This window comes from Pristiophorus japonicus, chromosome 2 (assembly GCF_044704955.1).
Source record: "Pristiophorus japonicus isolate sPriJap1 chromosome 2, sPriJap1.hap1, whole genome shotgun sequence".
Lineage (NCBI taxonomy): Eukaryota > Metazoa > Chordata > Chondrichthyes > Pristiophoridae > Pristiophorus > Pristiophorus japonicus.
The window spans coordinates 292,399,235-292,418,124 of NC_091978.1; the positions used below are offsets into that span (position 1 = coordinate 292,399,235).

An 18,890-nucleotide genomic window follows, 5' to 3' on the forward strand; every position below is an offset into this window, starting at 1 on the left:
CGGAATCAACTGAGTGAACCTTCTCTGAACAGCTTCCAATGCAATATGGAGACCAAAACTGTACGCAGTACTCCAAGTGTGGCCTCACCAATACCCTGTACAGTTGCAGCAGGACTTCTCTTCTTTTATACTCTATCCCCCTTGCAATAAAAGCCAACATTCCATTTGCTTTCCTGATTATTTGCTGTACCTGAATACTAACTTTATGTTTCATGCACAAGGATCCCCAGGTCTCTCCAGGCCTGGGGAGTTATCCACTTTCAAAGCTGCCAAGACCCTTAATACTTCCTCTCGCACTATGTTTTTCTCATCGAATAATCCACACACCTACTCCCTCATTGCAAAGTCTGCATCACCCCTCTCTTTTGTGAAAACAGATGCAAAGTATTCATTAAGATCATACCCACATAGAAAACATAGAAAATAGGTGCAGGAGTAGGCCATTCAGCCCTTCGAGCCTGCACCACCATTCAATAAGATCATGGTTGATCATTCCCTCAGTACCCTTTTCCTGCTTTCTCTCCATACCCCTTGATCCCTTTAGCCATAAGGGCCATATCTAACTCCCTCTTGAATATATCCAATGAACGGGCATCAACAACTCTCTGCGGCAGGGAATTCCACAGGTTAACAACTCTCTGAGTGAAGAAGTTTCTCCTCATCTCAGTCCTAAATGGCCTACCCCTTATCCTAAGACTGTGTCCCCTGGTTCTGGACTTCCCCAACATCGGGAACATTCTTCCCGCATCTAACCTGTCCCGTCCAGTCAGAATTTTGTGTGTTTCGATGAGATTCCCTCTCATCCTTCTAAACTCCAATGTATAAAGGCCCAGTTGATCCAGTCTCTCCTCATATATCAGTCCAGCCATCCAGGGAATCAGTCTGGTGAACCTTCGCTGCACTCCCTCAATAGCAAGAACGTCCTTCCTCAGATTAAGAGACCAAAACTGGACACAATATTCCAGGTGAAGCCTCACCAAGGCCCTGTACAACTGTAGTAAGACGTTCCTGCTCCTATACTCAAATCCCCTAGCTATGAAGGCCAACATACCATTTGCCTTCTTCACCGCCTGCTGTACCTGTATGCCAACTTTCAATCACTGACGAACCATGACACCCAGGTCTCGTTGCACCTCCCCTTTTCCTAATCTGCTGCCATTCAGACAATATTCTGTCTTCGCGTTTTTGCCCCCAAAGTGGATAACCTCACATTTATCCACATTATACTGCATCTGCCATGCATTTGCCCACTTACCTAACCTGTCCAAGTCACCCTGCAGCCTCTTAGCGTCCCCCTCACAGCTCACACCGCCACCCAGTTTAGTGACATCTGCAAACTTGGAGATATTACACTCAATTCCTTCATCTAAATCATTGATGTATGTTGTAAAGAGCTGGGGTCCCAACACTGAGCCCTGCGGCACTCCACTAGTCACTGCCTGCCATTCTGAAAAGGACCCGTTTATCCCGACTCTCTGCTTCCTGTCTGCTAACCAGTTCTCTATCCACGTCAGTATATTACCCCGAATACCATGTGCTTTGATTTTGCACACCAATCTCATGTGTGGGACCTTGTCAAAAGCCTTTTGGAAGTCCAAATACACCACATCCACTGGTTCTCCCTTGTCCACTCCACTACTTACATCCTCAAAAAATTCCATGAGATTTTTCAAGCACGATTTCCCCTTCATAAATCAATGCTGACTTGGACCGATCCTGTCACTGCTTTCCAAATGCGCTGCTATTACATCCTTAATAATTGATTCCAACATTTTACCCACTACTGATGTCAGGCGAACCGGTCTATAATTACCAGCTTTCTCTCTCCCTCCCTTTTTAAAAAGTGGTGTTACATTAGCTACCCTCCAGTCCATAGGAACTGATCCAGAGCCGCTAGCCTGTTGGAAAATGATCACCAATGCATCCACTATTTCTAGGGCCACTTCCTTAAGTACTCTGGGATGCAGACTATCAGGCCCCGGGGATTTATCGGCCTTCGATCCCATCAATTCCTTTAACACAATTTCCTGCCTAATAAGGATATCCTTCAGTTCCTCCTTCTCACTAGATCCTCGGTCCCTTAGTACTTCCGGAAGGTTATGTGTCTTTCTTCATGAAGACAGAATGAAAGTAGTTGTTCAATTGGTCTGCCATTTCTTTGTTCCCCATTATAAATTCACCTGAATCCAACTGCAAGGGACCTACGTTTGTCTTCACTAATCTTTTTCTCTTCACATATCTATAGAAGCTTTTGCAGTCAGTTTTTATGTTCCCGGCAAGCTTCTTCTCATACTCTATTTTACCCCTCTTAATTAAACCCTTTGTCCTCCTCTGCTGAATTCTAAATTGCTCCCAGTCCTCAGGTTTGCTGCTTTTTCTGGCCAAATTATATGCCTCCTCCTTGGATTTAACACTATCCTTAATTTCCCTTGTTAGCCACAGTTGAGCCACCTTCCCCGTTTTATTTTTACTCCAGACAAGGATGTACAATTGCTAAAGTTCATCCATGTGATCTTTAAATGTTTGCCATTGCCTATCCACCATCAACCTTTTAAGTATCATTTTCCAGTCTATTCTAGCCAATTGGCGCCACAAACCATCAAAGTTACCTTTCCTTAAGTTCAGGACTCTAGTTTCTGAATTAACTGTGTCACTTTCCATCTTAATAAAGAATTCTACCATGTTATGGTCACTCTTCCCCAAGGGGCCTCACACAACAAGATTGCTAATTAGTTCTTTCTCATTACACATCACCCAGTCTAGGATGGCCAGCTCCCTGGTTGGTTCCTCGACATATTGGTCTAGAAAACCATCCCTAATACACTCCAGGAAATCCTCCTCCACCGCATTGCTACCAGTTTGGTTAGCCCAATCAATATGTAGATTAAAGTCATCCATGATAACTGCTGTACCTTTATTGCATGCATCTCTAATTTCTTGTTTGATGCTGTCCCCAACCTCACTACTACTGTTTGGTGGCCTGTACACAACTCCCACAAGCGTTTTCTGCCCCTTGATGTTCCGTAGCTCCACCCATACCGATTCCACATCATCCAAGCTAATGTCCTTTCTTACTATTGCATTAATTTCCTCTTTAACCAGCAATGCCACCCCGCCTCCTTTCCCTTTCTGTCAATATTCCTAAATATTGAATATCCCTGGATGTTGAGTTCCCAGCCTTGGTCACCCTGGAGTCATGTCTCCGTGATGCCAATTACATCATACCCGTTAACTGCTATCTGCGCTGTTAATTCGTCCACCTTATTCTGAACACTCCTCGCATTGAGGCACAGAGCCTTCAGGCTTTTCTTTCTAACACACTTTGCCCCTTTAGAATTTTGCTGTAATGTGGCCCTTTTTGCTTTTTGCCTTAGGTTGCTCTGCCCTCCACTGTTACTTTTCTTCTTTCTATCTTTTGCTTCTGCCCTCATTCTACTTCCCTGTCTCCCTACATAGGTTCCCATCCCCCTGCCATATTAGTTTAACCCCTCCCCAACACTCCCCCTAGGACATTGGTTCCGGTGCAGACCGTCCGGCTTGTACTGGTCCCATCTCCCCCAGAACCGGTTCCAATGTCCCAGGAATTTGAATCCCTCCCTTCTGCACCACTACTCAAGCCACGTATTCATCTGAGCTATCCTGCGATTCCTTCTCTGACTAGCACATGGCACTGGTAGCAATCCTGAGATTACTACTTTTGAAGTCCTACTTTTTAAATTTAGCTCCTAGCTCCCTAAATTCGTCTTGTAGGACCTCATTCAGTTTTTTACCTATATCATTGGTACCTATATGCACCACAACAACTGGCAGTTCACCCTCCCTTTTCAGAATGCCCTGCACCCGCTCCGAGACATCCTTGACACTTGCACCAGGCAACATACCATCCTGGAGTCTCGATTGTGGCCGCAGAAACGTCTATCTATTTCCCTTACAATTGGATCCCTTATCACTATAGCGCTCTCACTCTTTTTCCTGCCCTCCTGTGCAGCAGAGCCACCCACGGTGCCATGAACTTGGCTGCTGCTGCCCTCCCCTGATGAGTCATCTCCTCAACAGTACCCAAAGCGGTGTATCTGTTTAGCAGGGGGATGACCGCAGGGGACCCCTGCACTACCTTCCTTGCACTGCTCTTTCTGTTGGTCACCCATTCCCTATCTGGCTGTGTATCCTTTACCTGCGGTAAGACCAACTTACTAAACGTGCTATTCACGTCATTCTCAGCATTGTGGATGCTCCAGAGTGAATCCACCTGCAGCTCCAGTGCCACAATGCAGTCCCGTCAGGAGCTGCAGCCGGATATGCTTCCCACACACATAGTCGTCAGGGACACCGGAAGCATCCCTGACTTCCCACGTAGTACAGGAGGAGCATAACACATGTCCGAACTCTCCTGCCACGATTTAACCCTTAGATAAACTTAATTTGGCAACAAAAATGCTAAAAGGTTACTTACTGATGAAGAACTACTACTTACCAATCACCAGCCAATCACTTACCCACTTGGCTGTGACGTCACTTTTCGATTTCTTTCTTCTCGACCACGAACCTCCGCTGCACTAACTTCTGTCTCCACACAGATTTTCTTTATGGTCTCTAATAGGCCCCACTCTTTCTCTAGTTATTCTCTTGCTCTTAAAATGTATTTATCAAACATCTTTGGGTTTTCCCTGATTTTACTTTCCAACATTCTTTCATGCTCTTTGCTTTCCTGATATCTTTTTTAATTGCACCCCTGCACTTTTTATACTCCTCTAGAGCTTCTGCAGTAGAGTTCTCGGTATCTATCATAAGCTTCCCCTTTTTAAAAAAAATCTTACCGTGTATATTCCTTGACATCCAGGGGGCTCTAGATTTGTTAGCCCCACTTTTAAAAAAAAAAGGAACATACTTGCTCTGTACCCTCAGGATCTCCTCCTTGAATGCCTCCCACTGCTCTGACACTGATTTACCATCAAGTAGCTGTTTCCAGTCCACCTTGGCCAAATCTTAATGGCATTTGCCAACTGTAAGGGATTTCATTCCATCAATAGCTGGTGTGCAACCACAAAAAAAGGTTCCCGCAGGTCTAAGCTAGATTCCTTGGGATGTGCATTGATGCTTTCATACCGCGGCAGTCTAACATCCTCGACCTGTTCAGACCAGGAACTAGCCTTAAAGTGTGGCTACTAGATGACAAAGGATATGGCTTCAAACTGTCTGATGCCACCTCTGAGGAACCCCACTGATGAACACCAGAAGCATTACAATGCAAGCCATATGACAACCAGATATGTCATGGAGCAAGCCATTGGCATGCTCCAGTTATGCTTTAAGTGTCTGGGCAGGTCTGGAGATGTCCTTCAGTGCACACCAGCAAGAATCGCTAAGATAATCATGGTGTGTTGCGTTCTGCACAACAAAGCACAGCAGCGAAGACTAGAATTGCAGGAGGAACAAGCCAAACAGCACTCCTCATCGGATGAGGATTTCAATGGCAAGGGGAAGGAATAAAAAAGAAAATGCTACCTCCAGCGTGATCCCACCAAACACATCTTCCCCTCCCCTCGCAGCATTCGCTCCCTCCATGACACTCTGGACCACTCTTCAATCAGCCCCAACCCTTCCCACGGCACCTTCCCGTGCAAGCAGAGGAGATGCAACACCTGCCCGTTTACCTCCTACCTTCCAGGGCCCCAAATACTCCTTCCAGGTGAAACAGTAATTTACTTGTACTTCTTGCAATTTAATATACTGTGTTCACTGCTCACGATGTGGTCTCCTCCTCAGGGGACCAAACGTAGATTGGGTGACAGCTTTGCGGAACACCTCTGTTCAGTCCGCAAGCGTGACCCCGAGCTTCCAGTCGCCTGTTACTTTCATTCTCCGCTCCACTCCCACTCTGACATCTCTGTCCTCGGCCTCTTACATTGTTCCAATGTAGCTCAATGTAAGCTCGAGGAACAGCACCTCATCTTTTTATTAGGTACTTTACAGCCTTCCGGACTCAACATTGAGTTCAACAATTTCAGACCATAATCTCTGCCTCTATTTTTCAGATGGCAGCTGTTGCTGATTCTGATATACCCATTTACACCTCTTCTCGACCCATCTTCTGTTTCTTTACTTGTCCCATTACCATCTCCGTTTGCTTTGTACATCCGTGACTCTTCCGATACTCTCTGCCATTTTTCAACAGTTTCCAGGCCAAACATCTGCTTTTCACCATGGACGTCCAATCCCTCTACACCTCCATCCCCCACCAGGCCTGAGGGCGCTCTGCTTCTTCCTTAAACCGAGACACAACCAGTCCCCATCCACCACTACCCACCTCCGCCTGGCTGAACGGAGATGTCGGAGTGGGAATGGAGCGGAGTAATAAAGTGGCTGGCGACCGGAGGCTCGGGGTTATGCTTACGACCCATCATCCCCTTTTGTCTCTCTAAGCTCTCCTGTCTTCCACCCTTCACAGGCCTTCCCGTTTATTCTTTCCTCTCCTCGTTTGCCCACCCTCTTTCAGTGCTCCTTAAAAATCTATTCATTTCGAACATTCGCCAGTTCTGACGAAAGTTCAGCGACCTGAAACGTTAACTCTGTTTCTCTCTTCACAATGCTGCCTGACCTGTTGAGATACATATAGAAAATAGGTGCAGGAGTAGGCCATTCGGCCCTTCGACAATAACACTAACAGTAATAATTTTTTATCTATATAGGGCCTTTAACATAGTGAAACATCCAAAGGTGCTTCACAACAATTTTACAACACCATTGAGGGAAAGAGAAAAAGCGGGAGAAGGAAGTGTAAAAGGAGGTTAAAGGCTCGGGTCTGATATCCAGCATTTTCTGCTTTTATTTCAGATTCCAGCATCCGCAGTATTTTGCTTTTCTTCACTACAAGCCCACTGACTCCCACAGCTACCTGGACTATACATCCTCGCACCCAGCTTCCTGCAAGGACTCCATTCCATTCTCCCAGTTTCTCCATCTACGCCGCATCTGTTCTGACGACACCTCCCATACTAGTGCTTCCGATGTCTTTTTTCCTCAATCGAGGATTCTCCTCTACCGTGGTTGATATGGGCCTCAACTTCTATTTCCCGCATTTCTGCTCTCACCCCTTCCCCTCCCTGAACCTCAATAGCGTTCCCTTCATCTCACCCCACCAGCCTCTACATTCAACGGATCATCCTCTACCAATTCCGCCACCTCCAGCGTGATCTCACCACCAAACACATCTTCCTGGCCCTTCCCCTTTCAGCATTCCGAAGGGACCGCTCCCTCCGAAACACCCTGGTCCACTCCTCAATCACTCCCAGCACCCCCTCGTGCAAGCGCAGGAACTACAACACCTGCCCTTTTACCTCCACCCTTGAGGCCCCCAACACTCCTTCCAGGTGAAACAGCGATTTACATGAACTTCTTTTAATTTAGTATATTATATTCGCTGCTCATGATGTGGTCTTCTCTACATTGGGGAGTCCAAACGCAAATTGGGTGACCACTTTGCAGAACACCTCCGTTCAGTCCAGAAGAGTGACCCCGAGCTTCTGGTCACCTGTCACTTTAATTTTCCGACCACTCCCACTCTGATCTCTCCATCCTCTGCCTCTTACACTGTTCCAACGAAGTTCAACGTAAGCTCGAGGAACAGCACCTCACCTTTTGTTTAGGCACTTTACAGCCTTCTGGTTTCAACATTGAGTTCAACAATTTCAGGCTGTAATCCCTGCCGCTGTTTCTTTTCTTTTTCTTTCTCTTTCCCATGGTAGCTGATGATTCTGCAATTTCCATTTACACCTGATCTACTCATCTTTAGTTTCGTAGCGTCCCATTACCATCTCCTTTTGCCTTGCACCATCATCCCTTTTGTCTCGTAATCGCTCCTGCCTTCCACCCTATCGCAGATGATCCCTTCTGTTCTTTCCTCCCCTCCCCCCTTTCCCTGCCCCTACACTTGCTTAAAAACCTGTAATATCTCTAACTTTTTCCAGTTCTGACAAAGGGTCATCAACCTGAAATGTTAATTCTGTGTCTCTCTCCACAGATGCTGCCTGACCTGCTGAGTATTTCCAGCATTTTCTGTTTTTATTTCAGATTGCAGCATCTGCAGAATATTGCTTTTGATTTCTTTAAAGGGACCATGGCCAACTTTCTTTTGACATTGGTGCTGTCAGTAATCTACAGTATTGAAGTTCTGCAAACACTGTCAATGACTGCAGAGAAGGCTGCAGCCAGGTTCTCCCAGAAGAGCATGCAGGGAGGTCCTCTTCCCTTCCCATGGGTGGAAGAGACCTCCCCACGAGAACAACACAGCCTGGGTTGTGCATTGCAGAGGTCACAAGCAGGGATGTCATCAGAAGGAACTGCGACGCAAATCTTTCAATTATCTCATTAGATCATAAAACATTAATACAAAGCCACACTCGCCTTCATCCTCCTGTGCCTCTCATCACATCCCTATCACTCTGCCTTCCCTACCCTACCCTACCCCTGCACATCCTTACTCACACCAACTTACCTTGCACCTCCACCCATCCCTTTATCTACATTATCACATCCCCATCTCACTAGCTACCCCTTACATTCATCCTCATGCTAGTACAATCATACAAACTAACACACAAGGGTAGGCACTTGGGTGTTTTATCATGTAAAGTTTTGGTTAATGTGCTGTCAAACATTGAAACCTTTATTTTCTACAGTTTCCATTCTTGGACAGATGTGTGTGCACCTTTGGAAGTAGCTTGGTGACTGGTGAAGCAAAACGGTACCCCCCGCAACGATGACGTGTGAGAAAGGAATGGCTTGGGCATTGTAGGTATGTTTTATGGTGTGGGTTGGTACCAACCTGGCGCATCATGTGGCGGCCAAGTTGTACAGCATCAAGTGAAGTAAATCTGGCCATGGTGAGGCCATCCCTGGCCTCCTGAGCAGCAATGCAGCAGGGTGCTGATGTCCCCTGTCCTGTGCAGCAGGTGATTGAGGGGAAGGTTGCTGTTGTTGGTGTTGGGGCTGAGCGTAGTGGGATTCTGAGGACCAAGTTGAGAGTATAAAGGGCACCCATGTTGGTGGAATAGATGGCAGATGAAGTGGAGATGATAGAAACATTGTCAATGGTGAGTTCTTCCAATGAGATGGCAGTGGATGGAGAGTGGAAAGCCTGCAGAATCTGCGCTCAAAATAGACTGAGAAACAGCTTGTGGCTGAGGAATGAGATGTCAAGTTGCAGCTTTTACTGTACATGTGAAGCTGTCAAGTAATCAGTTGGAGCAATGGCCACAGAACTCACGCCTCAGGTTGACAGCCCTGGTCCCCGAACAGTGTGGTTCCCGAGGTCAGACAGTTACAAAGGCCTGTTAAGCATCTGTCAACTGTTGCAACGGTTCCCGTCCCGCTGCCAAAAAAACACTTTCCCACCCAACCTGCCGACACCCTGGAAAACCTTGGCCATAATTATAAAGGGGGTGACTAAATCTGAATTAATCGATCAAAGTGCAGGAATTTAAAAATAGACAAAAAACGTTTTGTAAAGTTCAGAAAGCTGATTTGGCTTCTTAGTGTGTGAAGTAAGAGACAGTTTAAAAATTGCTCTTGCTTTATAACAGCAAGACTTGTACAAAGCATTTATACCCAGAACATAACAGTATTTCTTCATTAGGTATTGTTCCTCTGGGATGAACCAAATTTTTCCAATTTTCACTACATTCAATATAGCGCAATCATTACACAAAGCAGGGCTGTGAATTATCTGAGCAGAAACATCAGAAAGCATTACTTGTTTGTAACTGACCAAACTCATCGGTTTGAATAGAAATTAGCAACATATAATATAGCTAAAAAAGACAGGAAAAGGTGATGATTGTCAAAAGCTGTCTTTTGTAAAAGGCTTGGACACCATGATGCCATATGTACATGTTGAACTTGGAAAGTGATCAGTTTCGCCATTACAGGATCACGTTTGCTGCAAAATGTATCGGATTCAGTGCACCAGCTCCAGCTTCGATTCATCATGAATTACATGATCACAAGGAATGAAAAAGAAAACTTATGTTGAAAATATAAGCATACAAATGCTGTCTTGGGTGGAACGAAACTAAGAAAAGATATAGCACTAGGAAGCTAAAATAATGCAGATTTATTTTGAATATACTGCAGGTTACACTAGGCATCGGTAATGCAACTTAACATGAAATAGAGCAAAAATTCTAAGTGCCAATCACTGTCACAAACAGCCTTTAACGGATTTTCTTTTAAATGCAGCAAAGCATAATCAAAGCAAAATATATATGAGAAATATATTATATCTCATACATATATCTCATATATACACACACACACACTAATATATATATTATATATATATATATATATATATATATATATAATAAATATATATATATATATTATATATATTAGTACACACACACACACAGCATCTACACGAAGCCCAAAATACTGAAAACAATGCTGCATTTTCAAAAAACAAAACACTGGAACTCAATTGTGTGGCTGAAGATGAACTCCAAATATAGTGCAGAGATCAATTATACTGCATTGAATGCAAACACGTCAATGTGCCAATCTAAAGCTTGGAGATGATAAATGCTGAAAACAAAAATCAGCAATGTCATGCATCTTCGAAAGTGCTAATGGTTGTCGCCAAAATAAATGTGACTGATCACTATCGCGCTGATCAGATTTAGTCAACATACTGCTGCTTTGAAATTAGTAACACTAGGTAGAAAATGATACTACTTTAAGTAACACAAAAATGTGCAAGACTAAGCATTGTGCAAAATTCTGCCTCATCACATATTTCCTTTTTTTAGCCTGGGCATTTTTTTCAGCCCAGAGTCCAACTACCTCTTTCCAATACTTGGATTTCCATACAATTATGGACATTTAGGTACTTTATATATAATTCAAGCAGCACTTATATGAATACAAGAAGCATTTACAGCCACTTCTACACATTCTACTCTTCTACAATAATAAACATTTTTGAAAAAAAATCTTGTATTGCAGCAATAACCACTGTTCACTCTGTGGCTGAAACCTAAACTGTGTTTGCCTGTTCAGTTAGGCCAAGATAGGCCAAGAATGAGTGTTTGGGGGAAACAGTATCTGGGGGTGCTGTTTGCTGCCGAGACGAATGGAATGTAGCTTCACATTTGTTTTGTGGAAAAAGTGTAGTCAGTGGAATAAGGTATGTGAGATCACAGTTCCTGTATTTACTGAGGTGTGCAGAAATACCATTCAAGCCAAATAAACCAAGTGCTGATCCCGTTGCAATTCTATTGTTGCCAGTCACTGACAGTGCAACAGTCTGCAAAGCCTGTGAAGCTGACATAACTGAAAGTGGTGAAAGGAGGTTTATGGAATTTCTGCTGTTTAAGACAGAGTTACTTTCTTTCCCAGTCACAGGCTGAGCCTTTTTCTCCTCATCCAGATATTCACCATTCTGATGTTTCTTCACATGGCGGCTGAAAACAAATGGATGTGTGGTTGTAAAGAAGCATTCGTCACAGCACAGAGTCTGTCTTGGAGAGTGCTTCAGCTTTTTGTGTAGGTTCAGATTGTCTTTGCGCTTGCAGCTATAACTGCACTGGTCGCAATGGAAAGGACGCTCCCCTGTGTGAACACGAACATGCTCTATCAGCTTATTGGCCGTCTTGGAGAGATAGCCACACTGATCGCACTTGTAGTGGTTGCCGAGGCGATGTCCACGGATGTGCATCTCTAGTTCCAGTTGATTCGCTTTAACCACTTGACAGATACGACACTTGAATTCCATTTTGTAGTGTGTCCTTAAATGGCATTCCATGGCTGAAGGACGGTTTGTGGTATAAATGCAGAATGGGCATCTGATATATAATTAGAAACAAAGATGGAATTTAAAATTGAAATTTAATGTTACTACACATTGTATTATACTAGCATATTTGATACTGCAGTATTATTCTGAAACAATGCATCAAGCTAATCAAAAGTATGAGATAATACATTCATTGAAACACTACAGAATTGGTTTCAACGTCCATAAATTATAAGATCAGCAGCAAAAGTTCAAAGTAAGTTTTATCTAGCGTGGAGAAAAAAAGCATCCTCCAATAGACCATGTTTCAGTAATAAAAAGTCAGAGACTCTTACTGCTTGGAATGTTCCCAGAACAGGACTAGCAGAGGTTGGTAACATCCATTCCCCCAGGTGACAAACATGCAGTGCTATCCCTTAACTTATGGGGGCGTATGCTCCTATGGATGAGACACAAAGGGGACTTCTTCAAGTACTTGCTCCTCTGTAATCAAAAGTTCCCAACACAATGGTAAAAACAGGTCAAGACATAATTTTATTTAGGAATTTTCAAAATGACATTTCAAATGCTATTTAACCCGTTCCCATTTTCACCAATTAGAACCATCTCTTCTTTTAAAGAAGGGATTCCTTTACCATTCTCTCTATTTGTAATGCATTGATTTCAAAATTGGTGTCCTTATTTACAAATCCCACCATATCCTTGCTCCACCCTCTAACCTCCTCCAGACCCACTTCCCAGCTTGCACCCTTCACACTTCTGATTCTGGATTCTTACTTGTTTCCCAGCTCCTGGTGAAGTGCTCAGGCACCATGGCCCAACATTGTGTAATTCCCTTCCTAAACACACTTGCCTTGCCATGTTTTCCCTCACCTTCAAAAGCTTCTTAAAACCTAATTCTATGTCCATACCTTTGGTTACCTCCTCTAACTCCTGCCTGGTGTGAGATTAGCCCCTCAACGAAGTGCCGTAGGAAATTCTGCTATGTAAGAAGCCCTATACAAGCATAAATCGTTTATAATTCAGCACTGCAATAATTAATTTGGCATAATCTCAAACTGGAATGTGGTTTCTACATTTCATATAGAAAATTTATGTAAATAAAGGATATACAACGAGGCTTAGTGGTTTACCAAAAAAAGTCTTTACAACTCACCAATGCCACAGTAAACCATCAAGTCAAAGTTGTGCATCCGATTTATACCACATCACTTTACAGAAATTGCAACTTCATGGTTCAAAGTATCTGTTCAAATAAATATTTAGAGAAATGAATAAGGAGACCAAGGATTTATTAATTTTGGAGATGGGTAGCGGGAAAGACAGATGCATAAAAATAGCCTGGTCAAGGATATTCCAGCACTAAAGATAGATGATGCAGACAGGTATTAGAGATGTGTGCAAACGCTTAAGACATGGACACCACAGGGACCAGTGGGAGAGTAAGTGAGATGGAAACTGCAAAGATTGAGGCAGCAGACTGCACTAGAAGAGATGGACACAGACATGTCAGGGAACACAGCCAGAGTGGGAAGATCTGGGCCTTTAAGACAATATTATGAATAGAAAAGGAAAGACAAAGGAAAGAGGTTTAAGATTAGAAAAGGTGGAGGTACTTTTGTGTGACTGTTGCAAAATTTAGAGAATGAGAAACTTTATAATATTGTTTGCCAGAAATTCTATGTTAACTCATCAATGGCCAGGAGTAAAGTGAGAAACTGAAAGTTCATATGGGCAAGCCAAAAAAGTAGTGGGCAAGATGGGTATTGATACTGGATATTAAAAGTAGAAAAACATTTCAATCCCCAGTAATATCCCTCACCTTAATGAGCATAGGAAATTAATTCATTCATCAGCTCATGGCACTATGACTGCTCAAGTATGGTAGAGAGAAGAGGGGCAGATCCAATTCAGTTAACAGACTGCAGAAACTAACACACTACACTGAAACAGAACTTGTCATCCAACACATTAGACCTGCTCCATTGTCATTAAAAATATTTAATTTAATACTTTTTTCCCCCTTCCTCTTTTTAAAAACACAATTTTCTCTCTTTTCTTTCTCTTCCACTGAAAGTGCTGACTCCATACTGCCCCAAATGGCCATTAATCATGTGAGCACTGACAGTAAATATTGGCAACTGGTAGGCACATCACAGTAGAGTCTGATCCTGCTCTTAACGTAGTTCACAGGTGCCCAGTTGCAGCAAGGGTCACTGCATAATGACCAAGAAGGGGAATTCTGACTAATCTGTTCCTCTAAACGAAAGGGTATGGAGGACAATTGTAGCATCTAGGCTGAGATCGGCTTACTCATTATAGGCTGGGATAGAACCTGGGTCCTCTCTTTCATAGATGAATCAGCCACTCAATGCACTAGTTATCTGAGCTACCAAAGGAGAACAATGTTGTTCAGTTGTATAGAAGTTATTTTGCAATGCACACCCTTTTAACCAAAATCAAAATACTTGAGGAAATCAATTCTCTAAAGATTTCAATTACTTGCTGTATATTTTATATAAACCCAGGCTGCAATATTCCCTCCAAGTTTGGGAAAGAGAGAAGTTAAGACATTATTTAATATTTTATTTAATTTGTTTTTCTTCTTCCTATTTTACTAGTTTTCTCTCCTGTTCCTCCTTCCTTGAAGGTGCTGGCTCTTTACTGGGGTAAGATTCTGAGGATACCCTCTTATCTGCTTCTAATGGCCCTTCTTGATTTCCCAAGTCACTTACAGCTGCACTTTCAAGTTACCAAATGCTTAGCCTTTGGCCCTCCATTCACCACAGTACTTCTGCAGTTGTTGATCAGCTTAACCATTTTGTTCTCCTGCACCTTTGATACCCTTGTCCCTAGGAAAATCTTTATATATCTCCTATTCCAATCATTCCAGCCTGGTATGGCCATCTTTGCTCCCTCAAGGCCAAAGGTCACAGACTTGAGCATTTCTGGGGCATAACCGATTTACCCAACCAGCAAGAGATCTTGCTGAACCACATCAAGTGCTATCAGGCCTTGCCAAATCGCTCACTTCAAGATCAACCTGACGAGCAAAACCCCAGCTTCTTATTTCCACTATGGCAGGCAGTGACTAGTGGGGTGCCGCAGGGCTCAGTGCTGGGACCCCAGCTATTTACAATATACATTAATGATTTGGATGAGGGAATTGAGTGTAATATCTCCAAGTTTGCAGATGACACTAAGCTGGGTGGCAGTGTGAGCTGTGAGGAGGACGCTAAAAGGCTGCAGGGTGATTTGGACAGGTTAGGTGAGTGAGCAAACACGTGGCAGATGCAGTATAATGTGGATAAATGTGAGGTTATCCACTTTGGTGGTAAAAACACGAAGACAGATTATCTGAATGGTGGCAGATTAGGAAAAGGGGAGGTGCAACGAGACCTGGGTGGCATGGTACATCAGTCAATGAAAGTTGGCATACAGATACAGCAGGCAGTGAAGGCAGCAAATGGTATGTTGGCCTTCATAGCTAGGGGACTTGAGTAGAGGAGCAGGGAGGTCTTACTGCAGTTGTACAGGGCCTTAGTGAGGCCTCACATGGAATATTGTGTTCAGTTTTGGTCCCCTAATCTGAGGAAGGACGTTCTTGCTATTGAGGGAGTGCAGCGAAAGTTCACCAGACTGATTCCAGGGATGGCAGGACTGAGATATGAGGAGAGACTGGATCGACTGGGCCTGTATTCACTGGAGTTTAGAAGGATGAGAGGGGATCTCATAGAAACATAAAATTCTGACGGACTGGACAGTTAGATGCAGGGAGAATGTTCCCAATGTTGGGGAAGTCCAGAACCAGGGGACATAATCTAAGGATAAGGGGTAAGCCATTTAGGACTGAGATGAGGAGAAACTTCTTCACTCAGATTTGTTAACCTGTGGAATTCCCTACTGCAGAGAGTTGTTGATGCCAGTTCATTGGATATATTCAAGAGGGAGTTAAATATGGCCCTTACAGCTAATGGGATCAAGGGGTATGAAGAAAAAGTGGGAAAGGGGTACTGAGGTGAATGATCAGCCATGATCTTACTGAATAGTGGTGCAGGCTCAAAGGGCTGAATGGCCTACTCCTGCACCTATTTTCTATGTTTCTATGTTACTACCAACTGTTTCTGTAAACCCCTCGCCTCTGCGCCTTCCTTCCTCACTTCCAACAAATGCGAGGAGCTCATGGACTTCTTTGTCAGCAAAATTGACACCATACGTCCAGTATCTCTGTTGCTTTCTCTTCTTCTCCTTGCCCACCAAGCCACATCTTTCCCCAGGCTTCCCCTGCTCTAGTGCTGAACCCACATCTTTCTCTAGTTTCTCTTCCATCATTTCCCCTCACAAGGTTATATTGTTCATAAGACCCACCTTCATCTTCTTTGACCCCCATTCCCACTTAACTGCTTCCCACCTTGGCCTACGTGCTAGCTGATATTGTAAATGATTCTCTCAAGTACTGTCGCCATCCCTTTCAAAACTGCCTTTGTCACTCATCCTGCTCCAAAAAAGCCATCTCTGTAACCTCCCTCCAGTCCTACAACTTTCCCCCCCAAACTCTCTGTTCCTCTTACTCTGGCTTCTTTTGTATTCCCTCCTGCCTTCTTCCCATTCTTTGGCAGCCGTGCCTTCAGCTGCTTAGGCCCATTGCCCATTGCCCATTGCTTTGGAATCCCCCCCCACCCCCCCACCACCTAACTCTCTCTGCCACTCCACCTCCCTCTCCTCCATTAAGATCCTCCTCAAAACCCACCTGTTTGACCAAGCTTATGGTCACCCCTCTTAATATCTCCTTTGTTGGCTTGATGTCCATTTTTGTCTGGTTATGCCACCGGGAAGTGCCTCGAGAAGTTTTTCTACGTTAGAGGGGCTATATAAATGCAAGTTATTGTTATTGCGGTCATCATTGCTTATCTTTTGCAATGCATTCTCAATAATAGTCTGCAGTAAAATCTGGATTATATGTAGTTACCCATGACACACCAGTTTAAAAAAATAAAAAAAGGGCTTAGTTTCTCAAGAGCAAATGCCACTGAAAGAAAGTTCACTGTTCAAATAGAAACTCTCCACTTCATACTTGATATACTAGTCTAAGGTTAACCTATTTTAATTACAGCAGCAATGTGGTTGCTACAATTGCCCTCTGGGAAGGAGAAAGAAAATCACCTTATTCCTCTTCATTATCTAGTGAATTTTACTAAATTTGCATGTACATGGGTGCTAGTTAAGGACAGGATTGGACTCAACTGTGATACCTCCCATCATTGTTAACCCTCCAGTACCTCCTTGAAGTGGCCATTCCTTGTGTACAAAATTGCAATTATTCTCAAATCATCAGTTTCATCTCCAGTTTAAGGAAACTACTGTTAGCATTTCAACAGGTTTGGTGTTAAACGGAACACAACTTTCAACAGTAACAGGAGCAGCTGGTACTGAACAAAACAAAACCTAAAATGCTGGAAACCCTCAGCAGGTCAGACAAAATCTGTGCAGAAAGGAAAAAGGTTAGGTTAATGTATCAGATCTATGACCCTTCGTCAGAACTAGGTTCTGACAAAGGATCATAGATCTGAAATGTTAACCTAACCGTTTTCCTTTCACTAAGAATGCAGCCAAACACGCTGAGCATTTCCAACATTTTCTGTTCTATTTCAGATTTCTTGTATTTTGCTTTTTGTGGTACTGAACAAAACTGGATGATCTTCTCTAACATTTTTTAATACTAGAATAAGTTTCTGAAAGCCAGTATAAGTTTAGCTTGCATCAAACCCAAAACTTAAAAAAATAATTAGTGCCATTAGTTTCCTAAATGCCAACCCTGAGAATGGCAGTCTACATCCCAGCTTTCCTTACTTGAGTCCTCCAGTGGATACGTTATGGCATTTTTTGTGCTCCAACAGTTGCTCTGGTGTTTTCAAAAATTTGTGACAGATGTCACACTCATACATCCTGGTGATGAGGTGGATCTGCAGATGTCGTTCATACATCATCTTTGTTTTACACACAAAGTTACAGAAGATGCACTCAAAACCTAAAGGATTAACACAAGCACCATAATTATAAATCTAAAAATGAAAACATTAGGACAGGGTGGATTTTAAAGTATATATATATTATGCTGGGCATATAGCACAATACTGTTATAAGTTATATTAGGTTTGATTAACAAGTCCCAATAAAAAACAGTAATGGAGGGCTCAATTTTCCTCAAGCCTGTTTTCTGGTGTATTGTCAGAAATATGACCGTTTTTCTAGGCCAGAAATATTTGGCCAAAGTTTTCCCGATGTATAATTCAAATTTGGAGCAGCGTGTCCAGTCACCTTGAGGGGGGGGGGGGGGGGGGGGGTGGGAGGTGGAGCCTGCTGTCTGCGCCGAAAAACGAAGCCGCTCCTTCTGCGCATGCGCGGGGGGGGAAAAAGTTGCGTTTTTGACGACGTTCCGATGGACGTGCATGTTCAGTACAGCTCGCATTTGCAATCAGCCAGTTGTGTGTGAGAAGGAGTGCTGTGAGAGCATTGGGAAAATCGTAGTTGGAGCAATACAAAATGCAACGCAGTGCAAGGACCAAGAATTTCTTACAGGAAGAAATGGAGACACTAGTTACTATGATTGAGAACAGATGGCAGGAGCTGGACACCAGCAGGAGTCACATAAAAGTTCCAACCAAAGAAGAAACGCTGGAACCAAGTTACAGAAGATTAAAAATGGTGACCACCAGGAGATCTGGAGGCCAGTCTAAAAAGAAATGGCAGGACCTTGGTCAAGTGTAAGTAATATTTTAATTTATTCAATGGAATTGCAATTGTAAATGTGACCAGCTGTATATGTCCCACCCGGTAGAAAGACACCCTCTCTAAAAAGTTGCATTTTCATCTTTGCAGAGAAAGGTGGCACATAATAAAAGGGAAAGAACTTGGACAAGAGGAGGCCCGGCATATCTGCACCCACTGACACTCTTCAAAGAGAGGGACGCTGCTTTGATGGGTCCTGCCTGGAAAAAAAGCAACCAGTACTGCACAAGCTGGTCCCACACTCAAGGGAGAGGGTAAGTCCTGCAAGTTCATCTTGGTCCTTCAAATCAGCCTGCTGCCAGGCCTGCGA

At 43.5% G+C, this 18,890-nt stretch overlaps 1 protein-coding gene and 1 long non-coding RNA gene across 5 annotated transcripts in view; one reads left to right on the forward strand and one right to left on the reverse strand.

Moving 5' to 3' along the window:
* The window catches only part of LOC139247277 (uncharacterized), a 34,728-nt gene that overhangs the window by 7,469 nt on the left and 8,369 nt on the right, over positions 1-18,890 (forward strand). Inside the window, exon 2 of the long non-coding RNA XR_011590856.1 lies at positions 8,679-8,794. This is a non-coding gene — a long non-coding RNA (uncharacterized lncRNA). The remainder of the gene's footprint in view (positions 1-8,678; positions 8,795-18,890) is intronic.
* The window catches only part of znf827 (zinc finger protein 827), a 115,547-nt gene continuing 106,968 nt past the window's right edge, over positions 10,312-18,890 (reverse strand). The window contains exons 14-16 of one of the 4 annotated variants that reach the window (XM_070871581.1): positions 17,642-17,819; positions 12,703-12,787; positions 11,753-11,840 (exon numbers count right to left, since the gene is read on the reverse strand). In XM_070871581.1, coding sequence (XP_070727682.1) covers positions 12,748-12,787; positions 17,642-17,819 — 218 coding nt within the window. In that variant the 3' untranslated portion in view covers positions 11,753-11,840; positions 12,703-12,747. Of the gene's footprint in view, positions 11,841-12,702; positions 12,788-12,947; positions 13,038-17,641; positions 17,820-18,890 lie in introns of all 4 variants that reach the window. The other 3 variants (XR_011590854.1, XM_070871578.1, XM_070871577.1) reach the window with 3 other exon arrangements.